Source organism: Phaethon lepturus, unplaced genomic scaffold (genome assembly GCF_000687285.1).
Source record: "Phaethon lepturus isolate BGI_N335 unplaced genomic scaffold, ASM68728v1 scaffold19350, whole genome shotgun sequence".
Classification (NCBI taxonomy): Eukaryota; Metazoa; Chordata; class Aves; order Phaethontiformes; family Phaethontidae; genus Phaethon; species Phaethon lepturus.
In genome coordinates, this window is record NW_010510032.1 from 33,220 (window position 1) to 53,367 (window position 20,148).

General features: G+C 40.6%; 1 protein-coding gene across 1 annotated transcript in view; it reads left to right on the forward strand.

Annotated features, from left to right (window-relative positions):
- The window catches only part of LOC104627340 (cyclic AMP-responsive element-binding protein 5-like), a gene marked incomplete at both ends in the record, with an annotated part of 43,023 nt that overhangs the window by 8,620 nt on the left and 14,255 nt on the right, over window positions 1-20,148 (forward strand). The window contains one exon of the mRNA XM_010295561.1: window positions 3,653-3,774. Within this exon, the coding sequence (XP_010293863.1) occupies window positions 3,653-3,774 (122 nt within the window). The remainder of the gene's footprint in view (window positions 1-3,652; window positions 3,775-20,148) is intronic.

Below are 20,148 nucleotides of genomic sequence, written 5' to 3' on the forward strand. Positions count from 1 at the left end.
CCCCGTCTGAGTTTTGGTCCAGATGGGTCTGGCACATCCAGTTGCTGAAGTACAACAAATCGGAGCCCTGTTCTCTGAGCCTGCAGTAGTTGTGGGCGCTGGTGATAGCAACAAAAGGTTTGCTTGTACCAACAGGGAACAGTGAGGTCAGGCACAAGCTGTTGGAACTATTAATGCATTTTTAAGTGCTGAGAATTAGGAATATTTTATTAATTTGGGGAGACCTGAATGTGTATCTTATGCTAGGGTCTCCTTTGTGATAGCGTTCCCAATTAAAACACAAGGGCTTACCTAATTTAGGTAAAAGGGTTACTGTGGTGTTGAGAGTAACGTTTTCTACTAGCTTGCCCACCTCCTGAGGCAGAATTGGTGTTCTGCAGGGGCAAAATAGTTGTTTGCCTCAGGAGCAAAAAAAGCCCACTGGACTTGGTAGAAGTCCTGAAAGCAGCGGGTGCAGTGTATGTGCAATGTAACTACTGTACTATGTAAAGTCTCAACGTCTTAAAGTCTGGATCTTCATCGGTTCTGCTCTCATACAAACACAGGGGTTTCGTGGTCTTCTGGTTTCCATGAATGTTGAAGGATGAAGTATTATAAGTTAGAAAGGCAGCTCTTGGTTTACATCTGGCTGAACTGGCTTCCAGAAGGTCTGTGGATGGAGTTTAGGCTGGGTGGTTGCTGGTGCTCCCTGTTCCCCCCTCCTGATCAGGAGGAGGAGGGAGGGGGTGTGTGTGTCTGTTTTAACAAAAGCCTGTTCTGAATTCTTGCCAGTCTGATTTATGGATCGTAGAAACTGCAGTAACCATATGGGGAGACTGAGGTAGCAATTTTAGATCACTGTGTCAATATGTAAGTGGTGTAAATAGTGTCGTTAACCTATCAGCTCTGATGCTTAAGATAATAAAGTAGTTAACTGGAAACATGAACTGTAAGCAACACAACACAGGTGATTATCTCAGACTGCTTTTGTTGCAGAAGATATACCTTCAGCATGCGTGGAGAAAAGCCAATGAGGCCTTTGTGCATTTGAAGTCACATTCTTGATCTGGGTTACTTGTTTTCATTGTTATGATGGATTTACTTCACTGACAAAACTTTTTTTTTTTTGTCTTTCTAACATTTGTGGAATAGATGCTGAACAGATCAGGAACTTCAGCTCCACGTGCCTTACCACTGCCTTGTTATGCATTGTTGCCTCTGACCTCATGTAGCCTGTCATAGTAATGCCTGATTTCTGGATCAGCTGTGTACCTTGATGAAAAATAACAAGACTTTATCTATGTTAGTGTTTTCTTTTCTGCCCTACCTCCCAAATTCTGGGCTTCAGCAAATCTAAAAAAACCCTCAGGATTTTTGATTTTAGCAAAAGTGGTGCCATCATCATCTTTACGAAAACTTAGTTTCTCATCTTGGTCATGAAATTGATACCTTATTTGATATGGATATACCACTTCTGAAAAGAAAATATTTCCTTTATTTGCCTCACATTCAAATACTAACATGCCCTTTATATCCAGGAAGGCTTGGCAATGATTATCTTTGTTTTTCTACAAAGCAATCGTGTCATTCACTAAAGTAATATTTAATCCTGTTTGGAAATAAAATCTATTTCTCCTGCTTTTTAATGCACTTCATCTCTGGTACAAATTCCAGTCCAAAGGCCAAAGACAACTCTGGTGTAAATCTACTGAGTTCAGTGAGGTTACCCTAGAGATTAGTTTGGCACTGCTTATTTAGGGTATGGACCTGTAAAGCGCTGAGCGTCCTCAGCTCCCATCAATGTCAGCACCTCATTGACTCGGCTTCTTGTGCTGATTTCTTGCAAAATTCTTGGAAAGTCTTATGTTTCTGACTCTGGTAATACGGTAGTTAGCTGTGAAAACTAATAGATAAATATGCGTGCATTCCCAAACCCTTGAGTTTTGTTTCCTTTAAGCTTGCAAGTATGATGCTCAAGCCAAAAGAAACAAAGCAGCATTTTAACATTAAGGGCTTGCTTTTTATGTTGCATCAATATGTTCCATTAGAAATATAAATGCAAGTGAGTGTGTTTTGCCCTTAAATTACATGAGAAGGTGAAGCCTGTAGGACCACACCTGATACAGGTGGAAATTGGCCTCACTTGGTGTTATCATGGAAGAGGCGGATCCTCCCCCTTAGTGTCCCAGTGGAAACTACGTTTGCTTATGTATTCATTCCTTCTATGCTGCCTTTTCTTTAGCGGTGGCTGGCTGTTCCTATGCTGATCATGTAAAGTTCATTGTGTCTGGTAACTGTTCCCTGTAAGGAGGAAATACTAGAACTTGAGCCAGCTTAGCTAGGTGCAAGAAACTAAATTTATCTTCCAGAACTCACTGAAGCAGGAAGCTTTTTTTCTGAGGTAGAAATTGGCCCAGTATGGGCAACTGGGCCTAGTAGGACAGAGTTTTCATTCTTTAAATAATGAATTTCAAACAATAAGATAGTTGTCAATGACTCTGCAGAAGGTGATTTTTGAAGAGAGTGAGTCCAATCTTTCCATAAAATTAGGTACTACAAAGCAGCTTGAGCTGGAATGAGGGCTTGGGAAGAAGAAATTAACAGGCAAGAGAGGATTTTTTTTTTTTTTTAAATGTGTGTAAAGCTGATAGAACCATATGGATTCTCCCTTGCTTTTGGTAATATAGTTCTGTAACGTTTTGAGAGGATGGGAAGCTGAGATGGAGTAGTTAAGAACTCGCCTCAGAATGAATGGAGCTGCTTCAGAGCTGACTTTTGAGGAGTCCTTGGTTCTGAAGTTTAGGCTTGATTTTTTTTTTTTTCGCTTCCTAAAGAAAGACCAGGCAAGGTCATCACTGAAACAACAGTCCACAGGGCAGTTGAGCTCATCTATCTTGCAGGTTTGTTTTTTTTTTTCAGGCAGCTGAAAACCTTGTACCTTAAGTCCCTGCTGCCTGTGGTGTTAAAGAGAACCCTGTCCTTCCCCCAATTACTTTTGAATTCCTAGAGATGAAGGCATACGTTAAAAATCTTTTGACTCCAAATCCCATGTTTTATATGTATTACCACCACTTTTAGGTATAAAACACATCAGGACACTTCTTTGTGGTCAAAGTTTAACATTTCACGGCTTTTCCTAGTGTAATTTTGCTCCTTCAAAAATTGTGTTAGAAGCAGAACTTCTTGCTGTGGCTAACCTCATGTGTGTTGCAAAGTATGTGTATTGTTTGAGGTGGTTTTCAAGCACTTGAAGGCATTAACTAGTGTGTATCTACAGCAGCTACTTGCACGCCATGGTATAAATGTGCGTTGTTATATGCACTGTGCATTGTTTTGAATGCACCTATTATTGGAGGTTTATAGGCAGTTATAATGACCGTTTGTAGACGTTAAGGATATGCACTTGTGTTATGTGCCTTGTGAAAACCTGGCCTGTCGTCTTTCTGGCTGAACGATGGCTGCTGCCTGTTTTCGGACACCGTTGGCAAGCATTGCCTGCCTGCAGTGCACAGTGTTGATACTCAGTGCTGTGTGGTTTGTTTTTAGTGATGGTGTGGTAGGGGCAGGAAGGCACGGGGAGGTTAGCTAGAACCTCTCTTTTTCCTGGAAGACTGTTTGTCTCCCTCTTATTTTAATATTAAATACCAATGATCATTTCTTGTCATATTCTCAGATCAGACTCCTACACCAACACGCTTTCTGAAGAACTGTGAGGAAGTGGGCCTCTTCAACGACATCGATTGCTCCCTAGAGCACGAGTTTAGGAAGGCACAAGAAGAAGAGAATAACAAAAGGGTGAGTTTGCGCACACTGAACCCTTCCTCCCTTTTTGGTTCTTTGAAATGTTAAAGAACACTGTGAAAGCAGATTGAGCTCTACTACCTGGTAGTAACCTTTTGGTTAGAAACTAGGTGGCACTGTAAGTTGTGACATGCTTTCTAAACTATTGAAACAATTGACAAAAATAAAAACCCCAAACCAACAAAAAAACCCAGCATTAAATTTCCAAAAGTGTGTAACTATGTTTGCCAGGCTTTGATTTCAAGTCTTTGCTTTTAAGTAAACTATAACACAAACCACACACCTCTTGAGGGAGAGGCTTGGGAAAATTACATCGTCTTTGAAGTGAGAATTGCAAACTTGCTCAAATACATTACAGGAAAATGTGGATTATGAAGGGGCATTTACTTGAAAAAAAAGTTTTGCTCTTTCCTCCACAACATGATGGGTCCCTGGATTTATTTGGCATTGTTACCAGCTTTATCATGGTTCTGTATTTCTCACAAAGTATTCATGTTGAAGGGGGAAACTTTAACTTGTAATACCTAGTAGATAACCTATCCTATTTCCAATTACTATTCTTTTAGTCTCAATATTTGTAAGTTTTGGTTGAATTATATCAGCCACTTTGTATGGGGTTAAGTGTACTCCTGTGCCCAAAGGTTGTTAGAGTGTTTTGAGGGATCCTAAAGTGCTGTTAAAATTTTCAGGGAATTGTAAAAGAGCTTAATGCACTACAGAGGCCAGCAAGAGGTAATGCATGAATTTTTAACTTTTCAACTAAGGTCTGAAGTTCTGGTTGCTTTTGAGAACTAAAACACATGAGTAATGTGGGGCTTCCTACAGGAGCATATTGCTCCCTGCAGCCCTCCAACAACCTGCCCAATGCCTCCCCTTCATAACGTTGCTTTTGTGCCTCTGTTTTCCCCTCTCCCATTTCTGCAGCTCTTGGAAATTCTTGTGTAATGTGTCCCCTGCCATAGGAGTTCCCCAGTTATTGAACACTCTGTTGTTTGGCTTAGTTCTCATGGTAATCTCAATTCGTCTAATTTGAACATTAACCGGGACCATAGACTAAAAGTAGGAAAAGGCAGCCATGAAGCAGCTGCGGTGCTAAAGCCAGAAGGCACTTCTCCTTAGCTTGCCTCAGCGTTATTTTTCCTTTCAGAGTGTCTGTGCCTCCAATTGCAAAGGCTCCTCTATAGTTACTTGTTCTTATAGCTGCTGTATTGTGTCGTTTGCTTCGCCTGTTGGTAATTGCTGTCCAATGCACAGTTCATGCATGTGAGCCATATGTGTGCTGCTGGGACTCCTGAAATCTGGAGCTAGCAGCATCTAGGGGTCTTGAGGTCTGCAAAGTAAAGGCCCAAGAGGGCTTTTTGGAAAAAAGAGGTAAAGCTGATTGCTGAGGTGCAGAATGGGAGATGAGGCTTGTAGAAAGAAGATGGGAAGGGAGTCTAGGAGTGGTTTGGTTTTGGCTTATAGGGAAGGGAGTCTAGGGATGGTTCATTTGTGGCTCATAAGGAAAGAGACTGGGGACAGATAAAGGAGAAGAGGAAAGAAGCTGTAGGATGGTATGCTGAGCAAGGACAAAGAGTGTCCAAATGTGAGAGAGTCCAAGTTTTGGTCAAGGATTGGGAAAATAGCCCAGACTGACCCTCACAGCTTTGTATGCAGGATGTATGTTAGGAAACAGCCACGTAATGAGATAAATGTGTCTAATTTTATATAGAACTTGTTAAAACTTTGTGTCTTTATGTGCTGCAGAAGGGAGTCTTAGCCAGAATCAAGGAGAACATTTCTGTACGTTCCTACTTCTTTGTGAATTAGAGGATTCTGAAGCGGTTCTTTCTGTGTGGTGTTTATTTTGTGGGAGTAGGAGATGAGGCGAAATCTACGGATATGGACTTCCGTGCAGTAAGCCACAGATTGCAAGGCTTGATGTTGCAGAGTCCATTTCAGTTTACAAGGGGTAGTTGCACAATCTGATTAAAACCTAGACAAGGGCATCAAGTTACCCGATAATTCCAGTTGTTTAATGGCCTCTGGAAGTCTTATTCTGCCCTCCTCCTACCAGCCCCTGCAGCTGCCACTGGTGATCTCCAGAGAGCAAATGAGTGATGGGGGAGAAGGGAGAAATCATTTAAAAAAAAAAAGGAGGCGGTGAAAAAAAAGAAAAAAAAGAAAAGGCAAAAGTCCCACTAGCTAGCTAACCTGTAACATTTGCTCTGTGTTTCCAATTAGTCTGTTGTATGTTCATTCTTACATTACTGACTGACTCTCAGATAGGAATCTGAAGCGGGCCCCAGCAGAGCTTTACACAAATGCAAGAGACAAAGGCCACGACAGAAAGGGACTCCACGGGCTGCAGCTATTGCTAATGAAATGCTTCTAACAGCCTGTCTCTGGAATATGAGTGCAACGTAGCGTTGTCCTAATGGACCTACCAACACTTGGAGGCTAAGACTAACTGCATGGAAATCTTACTCGTGGCTCAGAAAAGTATTCCAAAAATATTCTTGGTTGTGTTAATTTCTCTGGACTCTGAAAGAAATGGTTTTGTTTGTTCTAGTATATCACTATGGCTTAGAACACAGCTTGACACTGAAATCTTGTAAGAGAAAAACACTTTTTGTTTGTTTGTTTGTTTGTTTCCCTCCTTTAGGGTCGTCATTTAAAAACTCAAAGAATAAAGTTCAATTATCAGCATTCCCCCCCCCTTCTGAGTGGGAATCCATGAATAATCCATGAGAATTTGTTGTGATTAAGCTGGTTATGTGGGCTGGTGACATTCCAAATTAGCTGTGAAGCATTGAGTGCATAGTTTTAGGAACACTGTGTGTACCTTTTTTTTGTAAAGGTGGTATTGAGGGGAAAGTATTTGCATTAATATCCTAGGTGCTTATGCAGGAACAAATCAGTTTACACATGAGCAACTGAGAAAGGTGTTAAGTGGGAGTAGAATCTCTTTCTGCCTCCCATACGTGATATGTCTTACGATTGTAAGCTCATCTGCCAAGGACCATCTCTTAAAATATACGTGGTTTAGCCTTTGCTTGGGGACTGAGTGGACTCAAGTAATAATAATGATGATGACTTCCAGATCTGAACTGAAATGAGAAAAGTAAAGTTGTAAATGGAAGTCAGATTGTCAGTTTTTTTTGGCTCCTCTGTTGCTATATCATGAAATATTAGCTGGAAGTCTCTGTTTGAGAAAGGCCTTCTCCCTATATGCCAAGGATGCTATAGATCAGCTATAAGCATATTGACAAGCGTGAGAAAGAGGCTTTTTACATCTTCTTGACGGCACTCTTCCAGACACGGGCATCCTACCTGCCAAATTCACCACCAAAATTAGCACAGGTAAAAGCATACCTATACTATACTTCTACTTGCAAAAGTGTAAATATTAAAGCTCTTAGGAGCTTGAGGCAGGCAGCAGCTGACAGCTCAGTCCCAGACAAAGTTTACAACCCAAATCGACAAGGCAGGTAGTGCTGGCAGATCAGATGACCGCCTCAGCCCACTAGCTTCAGGTTTTAGGTTCACACTGCTTCAAGCATTTAAGTATCCAAAGCATTTGTAATGGGTTATACTTGCAAACACGTGACCTTTGGTGTGCTAGTGGATAGGCCCCGCTGTCACATTTTTTGAGCATTGAGGTTGGGCCTGAGAGGATAATGGCAAAGATGGGAAGAGTCAGGATCTGTTTCTGAATAACTAATTGGACCTGCTTCGTTAAAATGCATCTAGCCTGACTTCCCTGCATGAAATGAGAATGAGTGGAAATATGCTCAGTGTAGCATGTATACTACATCAAATAGTATTTAGAAATGGTGAGTTGTTTTAAACATGAGGGTATTTTTAAAATCACATTATGCTTTTGCTAGAATTTGGATGCATCACTTCCTAAGGCTTATCCTGCAACTTTGAAATCTTCTAACCAGTGTTCAATGCTGCAAGATAATATGTAAACGATGCAAATTAGGCATTAGGAAAACAGCTAATCTCAAGTACAACTTGGTTTTAATGTGGGTTGTTCAGTGTCAGTTTGGGAAGCTCATGGCTAGCAAGTCATCTCTACATGGCTTAATATTCCTGTTCTATCCCACTGCAGAGACCTCACTGCTAGAAAAACATCAGCAAATTGAAGTAGTCCAGTAAAGAAAAAGAACAAGAACAAATAAAGAACATTTGGTGGTTTAGGAAGGTCAGTCTACAGAATGATTAAAAAGCCTGAATATCCAGTTTAGTTGTGTTAAGCAAGGCGTGATGCTACAGTCCGATGCATATTTGAAAGGCATAAACTTGGGTTGTACCTTCTAAGATCTCCTTCTACCTTGTATACATTTCTGTGTATGAGTATAAGAAGGTAGACAAAATGCATTTGTCTAGCTTATACCACCTCACCGTTTCATGCTGAACTTGATGCCACTCAGATCTCCAGAATTCTTGCAAATATTTTCTGAATGTCATAGGTCTGTGCTGTAGCCTATGAGTATGGGGAAGATTAGCTAATTCAAGGCAAGCTGGAATTATAGAATCTGTCTCTTGAGCAGGTGTAGTTTGGTGAAAACTTTAAGTTCATTTCCACACTGTGTTTAAATTTTATGCAATGTATACCTGGCCTGCAGGTTTTCCCCTCTGTCCTCTGAAAAGTATGCATAAAAAAGGTGATGGGTTTTTCTTGATGTTAAGTTGTTTTTTTTTTTTAAAGAAACTTCTTACATTGCAACAAGAAGATAAAAAGTAAATAGCAAATCAGTGCCCCTAAATTTGACGGAGTAAGAATGTCCAATAAGCATTTCTCGTGTTGCATGAACTTGGTGGGGTTTGCTGCTGTTTTTCTTTTTCGGAGGCTTATTTTAAGTCAACCAACAAAAAAAGGGCCTGATGCTGCTTGCTAACATGCTGGGAGAAGCAGGCTCTGGGGGACATGCTGCTCATTTGCAGAAGATGCCGTGTTGAAATCTTCCGACTTTCCCAGTAGGTGAAGCTGCAAGAGCTGTGTTGGTTGGATATCAGAAAACACTTCATATCTCGTTTTAATCTGGTCTATCATTCCATTAAAGCAGAAAGTTCGGTCCTACATTTAATCATTGACAATACAACAGCTGAAACTAGCAGTGCAGTAAATGAGACCCTTAGACAGGAAAGGGTGATATGGTACCCATATATGAAAACAAAAAAAATCTGTATATTGATAAAGCACGTTGTATAAGTATTTGGGTTTGAGAGGCCTATATTGTAATAGGAATAGGCTATATATAGTAAAGTTGGCAGTGCACTCTGGTGAAAGAGAAGAACAGGGATGAAGGATTCATTATGGTGCTTGGCTTGGCTGATGGATGACAAATTCAACGCTGGCCATTTATGAAAAATAGCTACCCTCACGTGGAGTGCACTCACCTGCCTCTTTCTTCCTCACACCATTAATGTGCAGCACAGAGCCTTGTTTCAAGAATACGTGTACATTTTGAGTCCAGTTTTCTAGTAGTGCAGTGCAGCAGACCCGCAGATTCATTTCTTTTTAAGCGTGGTCTTGTGGGAGGTGGTCAGTGCTGCAGTGTGCTGGTGTGGAACGGTGCGCTTTCCGAGTGTGTGCTCTGCCTCTACAGCAATCACCCTAGCTCCAGTTTTCCCTTGTGAATACTCCGAAATCCCAGTGGGGTTGTTGCGAAGAATAGCGTGCTGGTAGACGTTTCAGAGGCAAGAGCTCTGCAACAGCTGAATTTCACTTGTGAAGTAATACAAACCAACAAACTAATAAGCCTGTTCCTGCAGCACTTTTGAATCATTGACTGACAGTCTGTACAGCAGACGAAAGCAATATCTATGTTTAAATGCAAACTCTTTTTTTTTTAATTATGCTCTGATAAATATACGTATACGCATTCTCCCTGCATTTGTCTAAACACTATGTAAGAATGTCCATATTTTTTTTTAAGTCAAAGATCCCTCTGACTTCTTATTCTCCCACTGAGATACAGTATCTTATATGGCGAGTATGTTAGAGCAGATGCAAAATAAGACTAGGAATGATTTATGTTAATATAGTGCTTAAGGGCCAGGGTACTGTTGTTACAGGTATAGTAATAACTTCAAGCTGTTATTTTATCAATCGGTTATGCTGTTGTCAAGGTGATAGCTCAAAACTCTTAAGTTCAAAGTCCAAAGTATCACCTCACATTCAAAGATTTCAGTATAATAGTTCCTCTAAGTAGAACATCTGTGTGTGTGAAGGTGTGAGCATCTTCACAGGGTAGCATTTCTTCTGAGTGATGCATTGAAGTACTGTAAAGATACAGTATAACTTTGTGTCAGATTTGTTCCAATGGGTTATTCTGAGTTTTTATAGGCATTAATCGCATCACGTTATTGATCTGCTTTATGGGTTCACTGTTGGTTTATAAAACCCCCTTTTTCTTAATAATTAACTTTTGCAGCATTCCTATGGAGAAGGGAAATGCTTCGTCCCTTCTTTTCTAAGGAAAAACAGATTCCAGAGGATGTTGTAGTGAGACACCAAGCTCTTGAAGGAATTGCAGACGTGGAGTGAGACTTGCAGGGGAGCTGGGTCCTCTCCACCGTTCTGCCAAGCAAGCAGCTTTCAGTCTCTTTTGGTTCTGATATATCTTTAGCGGTGTGGCCCCAAAAGATTGATAGACATCTTCAAAGGCATTTTGGTGCCTTGCTCTCACTGAAATAAAGCAGGAGCGAATCAGTGAGCTACCATAAAGGATCTGGGCTCAAGTGACATGCTAAAAATTGAACAGGAAGTCTGTGGCAGAGCCTCGGATTGATTCCATATCTCCTCGGCCTCAGCATAGGGCATCCCACAAACCATGTGTGTTAAAGATTTATCAGCTGTTGTTCAGTGTTGCTAAAGACAGGAAGAATGCTCTCCTCCTCTCTCCAGATGGGTAGGCTTGCTGGATTTCAACTGCTTTTCTTAACTCAGGGATCCTTCATGGTAGATGTGGTGGTACATTGTATTTTATATGGCAATTCTGCTGCTGGCACTTCAGTCACCTGTCTCTGTGAGTCCTGTTTCGAGCAGGTATCTATGCCCAGGCACTTATTCCAGGCACTTTAGTGACCACACTGAACTGTGTTACAAAAGGGACACTTTCTGCGGTGGTGCAGAAAAGCTGCCGAGACGACAGAGTTCATAACATGACTTTGCAGAAGTATTTAGAGGAATAGGCTTTAACTTAGGCTCATTGCTGCTGGTACAACATCTTACCTGCTGCTGTCAGGCAGGTCTGTCTTTCTTCTTCTGTAGCAATGGGCTGTGTTTGAACGGATTTGTGGATTTAGATCCTCATCCTCTGTGAGAAGATCTGAACGTTTTTCCAGCAGTAAGTGCCTATATCATGCAGAAATGCAATTCTTGAGGGCATACGTTTTTTGATTGAGCTAAACCTCCTTAACCGTAATCCTTCCATGTTCTCCTGAATTCCAGCTGATGAATCATCCTGCAGAGCTCAGTCAGGACAGTCCACTCTCCTCCTGCTTCTTATTGTCTCTGTCCCAAAGAAGTTGAGTCACTCTGTTGTAATGTTTGGGTTTTTGTTGTATTTTGTATATTTTGGCTACCCCCAAGAAAGAAGGCCTGCCTGATTTCATTCTGACATTTCTTTCACAACAACATGGCATAGTTGTGCATTTTGCCTTGGTCTTCCGACCGATGAATGTTTTTAATGGCACAGCTTTCTTGTTACCAGTTCAGATTTCAGCAGCATGGACTGGATGGCACATGATGAAGGGAGAAACCTTCCCTGTAGTGGCGTTTTTATAAGTCTATCTCTTAGGTAAAGCCCTTAAATCTTGGCAATCTCTTTAGAGCATAGGCCCTGCTATTAAACACAAGCTCTTTGCTCCCCAGAGTGGACTGCAGCCTATATGGTTGGGTAGGTAATAAGATACTGCTGATATATTTCAGAGCAAGGTGCACTTTTACTTTATTTATGAAGATAGACATGCTGGTCGAGGGCTTAATCACAGCTGATAAATCATTTTAAGAAAGCCTATTAGAACCATATGCTGATTCTTTGTATTAATATGGTGTGTCTGTTTCTAGTCTAATAAGGCAGGGTCTCTTCCTCCTCTCCCTTCCCCCCGCCTGGTGTGTGAATATTTATCTGTTTAAGTGATATCGCTTGCTTGGGGGCATTTCCCTCTTTAAGACGTATTGTTAATACAGCAAAATGAACAGAGGAGAGAGGTATTCTCACTCTCCAGAGTGAGTGAAGATGCGTGTTTTTGTCCCCCTTGTTGAGATAGAATTTGCAGAGCAAAGGTCCAAAAGCTGAGATGAGGAAACCTGTTGGTTAAAGACTGGAGAAGGACGGCATTGCCTTCATGCAGCATAAGGATGTCATTTTGGCCCAGGTGGTTACAATCCTGGAGCCCGAGAGCCGTGAGGGGGTGGGTGCGCTGACATTTCAGTTACCTCACCTTTCCCTCGCTTGGAGAGGGCTGCTGCGGGAACAGGTTCCACGGACATCTAATGAGATCCACATTGGTGAAGTTATTCTGTGCCAAGTCCTATTTATCATTAATTGGTGGGTTCGCTTGCAGATCTTTCCTATTATTTGCTGATTATACCACTACACATTTTATTATCTTGCCAAAATTCAAATGCTAATAATGTCTTGATTTATTGTTTGTTTATAACTCTGTCTACTGCCTAAATGGACATAGTTAGAAGATTTCAAAACAGCAACAGCTCTTATGCTGACTGGATTTCTTTCACATTTTGCACATGGCAGTCGTCTATTTATAAACCTCCATAGGGACTCCTAAACCTTTACAGTTGGGTTCCTCCCACCACTTTCAGCCCCTTTTCTCCCTTGCTCCCCCAAGGCAAGTCTTGTTTTTTTGGCATAAAGACAATGATGGTGATTGTTACATGGAGAAAATGTCCACAAGCTATGAACCGTGGGTAAGGATTTTTAATTTGTACCTCAAGCAAAATAAATTGAAAATTAGAGACATCCAGGAGAGTAAGGGTATTTTTACCATAAGGTAGGAGATCCTGGTCTGAGTTGCTGGTATTCTTTAGTCTTACAACATGTGAAACCGAAAAACTGAAAACTTGCTTTATACCGGTTGTGTGCACTCTGTATCATGACCTGTTTCCAGTACTGTACGAAATTACCGTATTTCTAAAAGCCCCCAAACTTGACTGTTAAATCTGAAGTACTTTGGAGTAACAAAAGGAATAGTGGAGAAGAGAAAGAAGCCAGAACAACTAAGCACATGCCATAGCAGTTAATGAATGCTAAAGTTGGATGTATAGCCTCATACATCTCTGGGGCAGCTCTATTGACTCTAATGGAATTTAAATTTTTAGCCTATTACAACTAGGCAAAGATCTGAAGGGAGAAAAGCCTTTGCTCAGAGACTAGAGGAAAAAAAACCAACTGTGGTCACGAAGTGATGTGAAGTACTTGTTGATGTCCTGATAATAAGTAAAAATAGGGCCTTTTAAAAACAATACTGGGGAGTAAAAAAAAAAAGTGTACATTTTAACTGTCTCCTTATTCCAGTTTCTCTCTCACATGCTTCTCTACAGAAGTTGCCAAGTCCACTCTTCTTAAATAAATATCAGCTTGCTTTCTTCCCTGAAATGTGAGTAAACTGTGTGTGGCTCAGCCTGATCCTTGGGAAGGGAACAGACACCAGTTCGCCATGTGAACGTGCATGTCAAAGTGCAGCTCTGCCAGCCGGTCTGGGGCTGGGTGGGGAGAGACATGGGGAGAATGAACTCAGTGTTACAAACCGTCTCTTTTGAATTTCTACAACCTATTAGTCACAGCAAGCTGCCCTTATTGATTTTGGTAAGAGAGGTCACTTTTAATCCTCTAAAGTGGAGAGAGCTGCATGCAGTTTCCATAGCATGACATTAAAATTGACACAGCTCTGCATCAGTTCTATGAAAATGCCCTAAACCTAGATGGATTATTGCCTTGCCTTTCAATGGATACAAGCTGCTAACCAGAGCACGCTAACTTAGATTAGGTGTAAAAGCTTCAAAATACTTGATAAGGAAAGCACAGCCAAAAGAAGCTAGAAAATATGTGAGCATGCTAAAAAAGCTGCCCCTGCAGAAATAGGCTGTTAGTCTTAAGAAACGTTATTTTCTCCTTTTTTGAAAATTAAAAAATCAACACAGAGGGGTTGAGATTATCATATAAAAGAACAAACAAAAGTTGACCTTACTCTATGATTATGAGGAAAGCTTTATTCTGGCTGACGGCCCTTGTTCATTTTGTTTATGTTCTTTTGAGAACTAAATCTTTGAATATGGTTAGAATAGTCCGACTCAAATCTAAATGTGCCTCAAAATAAACAGCAGAGGTGAACTCTCAGCAGTTTTCTTTTCATCTTTGTTATCCTTGCCCTGACCCATTTTTCCTGCCTAATGATCATTTGTGGCGTACTATTATTAAGAGAAATCTTCTTGATGGAAAAATATGCTTAATGGGCATAGGAAAATTGTTGTGAGCCTGGAGAAGTAATTTTTTTTTCTATCTTTCTTTCTTTGTAATTCCAGAAAATGGCTATTGCCCGTTTTGATTTGATGCTAGTTTTTATTTGGAAATTTGTTTTCTGAAGGTTCCGCTCATTTTTCTCTGAGTCTTAGTAAAAACATACAGTGTAATGTTTAGGGAAATTTGTTGGCTTGTTGTATAAGCCTTGTGTTCTCCCTTTTCATTAGTTGTAGCTTGCTCCAGTATTTCTTATTAAAGGTTAGAAATTCCCTTTCTAAATAAAAGACATCTGCAAAAGGAACGGCAGTAAAAAACCATTAAGGTACAATGTTAAACTCTAAGCTGTATAGCCTATAAGTGTAATGTGTGTGATGATGGAGGTGCTTGACTTCCATGCCACAGCATCTTTCAGTAAGCTGAAAGTACTCTACAGTTGTTAGTTAAGTAGGTCTCTCGGGTCCTTCTCAACAGAGATTAAAGTATGTGTATGTCTGCATGGGCAGTGTGGCTTCCCCTCCTACTCTTGCTCTTCTTCCTCTTCCTCCCTCACCCGAGGTGGTGAGGGGGGGTATCTTCTCCCCGTTTGTGGACTTATCAAGACACAGGGAAATTCAAAATAGGTGCAGAAAGGGAGCTGGCTTTTGGCTTCACCACTGTCACTGAGAAATGGTGCTGTAGTGGCACCTGGAAGAAAAGGGAAGAGCTGCCCCATCTGCAGACTGTGGGCGCTTCTATCTGGCAGTTCATTTTTGCCCCGGTCCTATTTTTTCTTTCCTGATCAAAGGAGAAAGAAAAATAACATATGTTGCCAGCCCCTCCTCCTTTGTGTTGGAAGAGTCTGATCTCCAAGTCCTCCCTCTTGTCCTAACACTGTATCGGATAGAGAGGAGGGAAAGGAGGAGATGGGAAAGTATGGGCTGATGAAGGGGAGAATGGAATAAAAGGAAGAAAAGTACCTTTCACTTCTACTTATATAAAGGACTTATTCCTACTCCAGGTCAGACTTGGTGGCGAAAAGGGAAAGGACCATTCACCCAGAAGAAGAGGAAAGGCAATGTTAATCAGAGATGGAGAAAGCTGAGGGGTACTGTGAGGCTGTACAAGGGGAAGGGAAAGATGAATGAAAGAGAGAACTGCTCTCACACAGGGCAGACATTAAAAAGGCAGTTCTTTGTTTTCTGAGAAATGGAGTATTAAAATATTCCTGTGATGTACTTGTTGGCAGAATTGGGTGAGCAGAGATAGAGGAGTGTGAAAAGTATCATTTCCTTTTCTCCATGCCCCCCGCCCCAAAAATGACACTTTCATTGAAAGTTCACGGAAATTGAATTAGTTTCTCTGCTTAATGTTGAATTGAGGTGTTAAGGGATGTAGCTGTATGAGAGAAGAGGAGAGCTGGAAGTGCTCAGTTGATGTTGAGTATTAGAGTAGTTTTTCTCTGAAAAAGAGGGAGGGAGAGTCACCCTGGATGCTGCTATTTCTGCTTTCAGTGCTCTTTATAAAATATTCTTTCTCTCATCACATTCCTGTCTTGTCTCTGAGATACATGTGTGTGTCCCGTGGGATGTATACATCTATGTAGGGCCTGTTTCTCTCATGACAAGTGGTTACCATCGTTCTCTCCTATGTATGCTATGCTTTTGTTCCAACACAGTAAACTCATGCAAGTGTAAATGCCAACATATATGTTTCAGGAAAACAAGGAAAGCTATTAAGCTTATTACACCTCTGCACATAAGTTCTTGTTTTGTGGATAATTGTTAGGCTGGAGTCTTTTTCAGGTACATTTCTTTTCTTTGCTTTGTACATCTCAGCCAGTTAAATGTGTATATAACTGACGTGTCTGAAATGTGGCCAAAGCCCATGTACTTCAATAGCTCTTAAACGTGGTTAACTTCAAGCATGTGTGTAGGGGTTTTTGCTGAATATAGATAGTTTGCTGAATCAGGACTTCCTAACATTAAACTTTTAAATTGCAAACAATCCTCTATTTTAATATATTTTAACTATTGCCGCCCATGGACTATAGGTAACTGTTGTTACTTGAGTCCAGCAGGTCAAGAGAGTTGTAGTTGGTTGAACAGCAATTTAAGGGTAAAAACAGTCTTTCCGATACTCTGTTGTGACAACTATTTTTTTTTTTACTTCCTCCTAATAAATAATTTAATTATATTACATGAAAGGCAATAATGATTGGAATTTCATGTTATGATTAAAAACTAACTTTTCTGGAGGAATAAAAAAGATTTGCTACTTAAAAAGAAGTAATTTGTTATAGCTTTTTTCACCCCCGCCCCGCCCCAGCCATGAGTTCTGTATTTTCTAACAAAATGTGGTACTAAGATTGTAGTTTATGTATATCATTAATGACCAAATAAACGTGGCACCTGTCCTGTCTTCTGGATATGTAAATTTGTGTGACTTCTTGACAAAGTACTTTTAAAGAACAATAAAAGTATATATAAAAAAATATATTAAACCCTAAAGAACCCGTCTTTGTCATTCACTTGCATCCTTCTGTGTGCAGTGATAAATGGGATGGGGCTGCCTGCCCTGTGTTGTTTTGGTTTTCTCCATCCTGGATCACAGGTGGGGTGGAAAGTAGGTTCCACAGAACAAATGCATCTGTTGGAAGGTGCAGGCAAGGGGAAAGAGGGAGTGAGGGAAATGTGCCTTTCAAAATACTGCTTAATATGCTGTTAGTGATGGAGTGCTCAAATTGCCTTCTTGATGACAGCCTGGGTAGAAGAAAGCCTGTATCTTCCTACTGAAGTTGATACACTTAATACACTGTTGTAAAACAAAGTGCTCTTCCCTTGTTTTTATGTAAGGCAGAGGGACTTAAAAACATAATTGGGCTTTCCCCTTCTTTTCTTACTACTTTTCAATATTCGCTTCCTCACATTCCATCTTCAAACCAGCTAATCTGTATCCCCTTCTTGAATAGCATTATCCTGACAACACAGCAGTGAAAAGAGCCGAGACTGCAGGACTTCTAACAATGCCGGAGGGCCCCAGGAATAGGCATGCCCTGAAAAAAATGTGCTCCCATCCAGCTGCCCTTCATATTGTTGTCTCCCTATCCAATTTACTAGAGAATTTCCCACTGGCTCTTGGCTCATTCCCAAATGAGAATGTAATCTTTTAAAGATTACACTGCATAATGGAGGGACAAGGAGCTCTTTATTAACTGGGATGGGGAGTCACTTGCTATTAGGCAAGGGCGAGGGATGGGCTGTGGTGGTGTTTTGTGAGCTCTGCTTCCTGCCCCTTCTTGTCTCCGCAGCGATGGGACGGCAGGTTGGGAGTGGGAAACCACTGCAGCTGCACTGTAGCAAAAGAAATAATTGAATGTAGGTTATGATTATGGCAATTACTTTTATAACGTGAGGGATTATACTGTAGCTATTACACTGCCAATGAGATTAAATTACTAACCTAATACCACAGCATGTTTCTAAGAAAATAAAAAAATCTCTGCTTGCTGCAGTTGCTGCATTCAAAGACTATTAATACAGTGTGAAAGACCTGAGCAGCTAAGGAACCTAATGTGCTGTCTGTACCGATATTGTCTGGATCAGATCCCTGTCACTTTGACTTCCATGAGCTGTGCCAGCTAGACACTCTCACCCCTTTTGGGATGTAAAGCAATGTGGTACTCTGGTAATTTTAAATGCTCCTTCTCTCTCCTGTCAAGCAGATAAGCTTCTGCCAGTAATAGTTAATAAAGAGATAACCAGAAGTTATTCTTGCAATGGAGAAATTTTAAAAACTTCACAAAGGCACCAGGGCTCATGTAAACCCACTGAAGTGATTGGTAAGCTTAAGCTTCAAAACATTTTCATACTCCACCCTCCTTTTACTACATCTTTTGAAAATGTTGGTTAATACAGAGGCTATATGTATGTAAAACAAGGTAATCTTAGGTCAATTCTAGTATGAGGTCAGTTTTGCTGAAGTTGTTGGGAGTCTACAATGTGATTTTTAATTTTTTTTCCCCCCTATATGCATAGCAAGGCCATAGATGAGAGTTTGTCATATAGATAGTACAGATACAGCCTTGTATAGACTGTTCATGATAAGAGTATAAGCTAAATTAATTATGCAGGAAGAGCAGTTTCCTTTTGTTCGTCAGCTGGAAGATGAGTAGAAAATTAAATTCTGGAGACTTCAGAAATATATTATGTGTTGATCATTACCAGCAAATTAACTGGCTTCACGGAAGAGCCAATGTCCTGATTCTGAAGAGAAATGTAGGTGAACAGTATAATTTTATAAATATTTTTATTAATTTTTGGTATGCTATGTGCTGAATGATATCTTAAGCAGTTGATTTTATTTTTGTTGTATATACATTTAAGTCTTCTCACACTGTTGTGGTTTATGAAAATACCAGCTATCACACAAAACTATTTGTTATATTTGATATATTCAGAAAGACTGGACATGCATTTTTAAGTCAAGTTTTTATTTCTCCTTTTCTAGTGAAGAACTGGAGTTATGGATAACAAATTTAAGTCAAATGGGAACACTTTACTGTGTTTTTTGGCAGAATATAAAACTTCTGAATGGCAGGCTATTCCTTTTATTCCTTTTTTTCCCTTCCTTCCTTTCTTTTTTCTGAGTCTTTAGTGTACAGAAAAAGAAGCAAGTCTGATCTCACGGTGCTCTTATGTCAAATCTTTGTGTTCTTTTATAGATTGCAGGTATATGACCAGTGCCACATATGAACTGTTTGCCTCCATGACACGGACTCTTTGCTTTTTGACCTTGTTATTTGTTTGAGCTTGAAAGAGTCACTTTAGGCAAAAGTGCTCTCAGTTACCTTCTGGGATTGAGAACACCGGGCACTGTTAAGAAGTTGGTTTCATAATTTCCTTGTGGTGTCCAACCAGGCTAACAAGGTTATACCTCTATTTGCTAATTGCAAAACATCTTTTTGTCAGGTGAGGGTATCTTTCTGTTCCCTCCCTTGGCTTATATCACTTTTAGATGCAGTCGTCGTGTTCCCAGTGCAACATCCTGTATTAATCTCCTGGTGCAATTAGATCCTCACTGGTAGGAACAGTTGTGCAAGGAATCAACTTGTATGTCTCCTATGCCAGGGCATCTTAATTAAGTCTTTGGTTGCTTTTAGAAAGAAGGTCAGTATGGGTTTATGGCACATCTGCCAGTAGGTTGCAAAATGCTAGGTCCTTATAGCGACATACGTGCCCACCAGGCAAGCGTTACCTTTCACAAACTGCGCAGAGGGAATCATAACCCATGGAAAGGGGCCGACCAAACGCCCGAGGGCCACACTTCAAGCTGTCACAGGTGTTTCACCAATTCTTGCTGTTCATCAGCTTTCCTGACCTCTGTGCATCGTCTTGCTTAAGCACCTTCTCAAAAGTCAGAGTGTGGCTCAGGGCATTAACTGCAGGCACTAGCACAACGTGATCTGCTGGAAATTGTAAAGTCACTGATAGATTTGTGTGCACTTCTGCATATGCCCTCTCACCGTTAATAGGTAATAAAACACTTAACATTTCAGTGTCATGTGAGGTGGTTGTTGTTGTTGTTGTGACCCTGTGTTTAACTGCAATAATGACACAGATGTAAATGTTTGAAGTTATAGGCGAAGTACTGTAGTACCACCTAGAGATACTGGTGTGTTCTGAAGCTCTTGCGGTAAAGTTTGGGCAGTTTTCTTGATGATGTTGATCCTAGAGCATAAACTGGATTGAATATAATTTTTCTTTCCCTTTCCCTTTCCCTTTCCCTTTCCCTTTCCCTTTCCCTTTCCCTTTCCCCACAAATATCCCAGTGGAATTATTTTGAGATCCAAGTGGAAATTTCTGTAAGACCTTATTGTAAGCCATGTTTTTGGGTTTTTCTTGTTTTCCTGCTG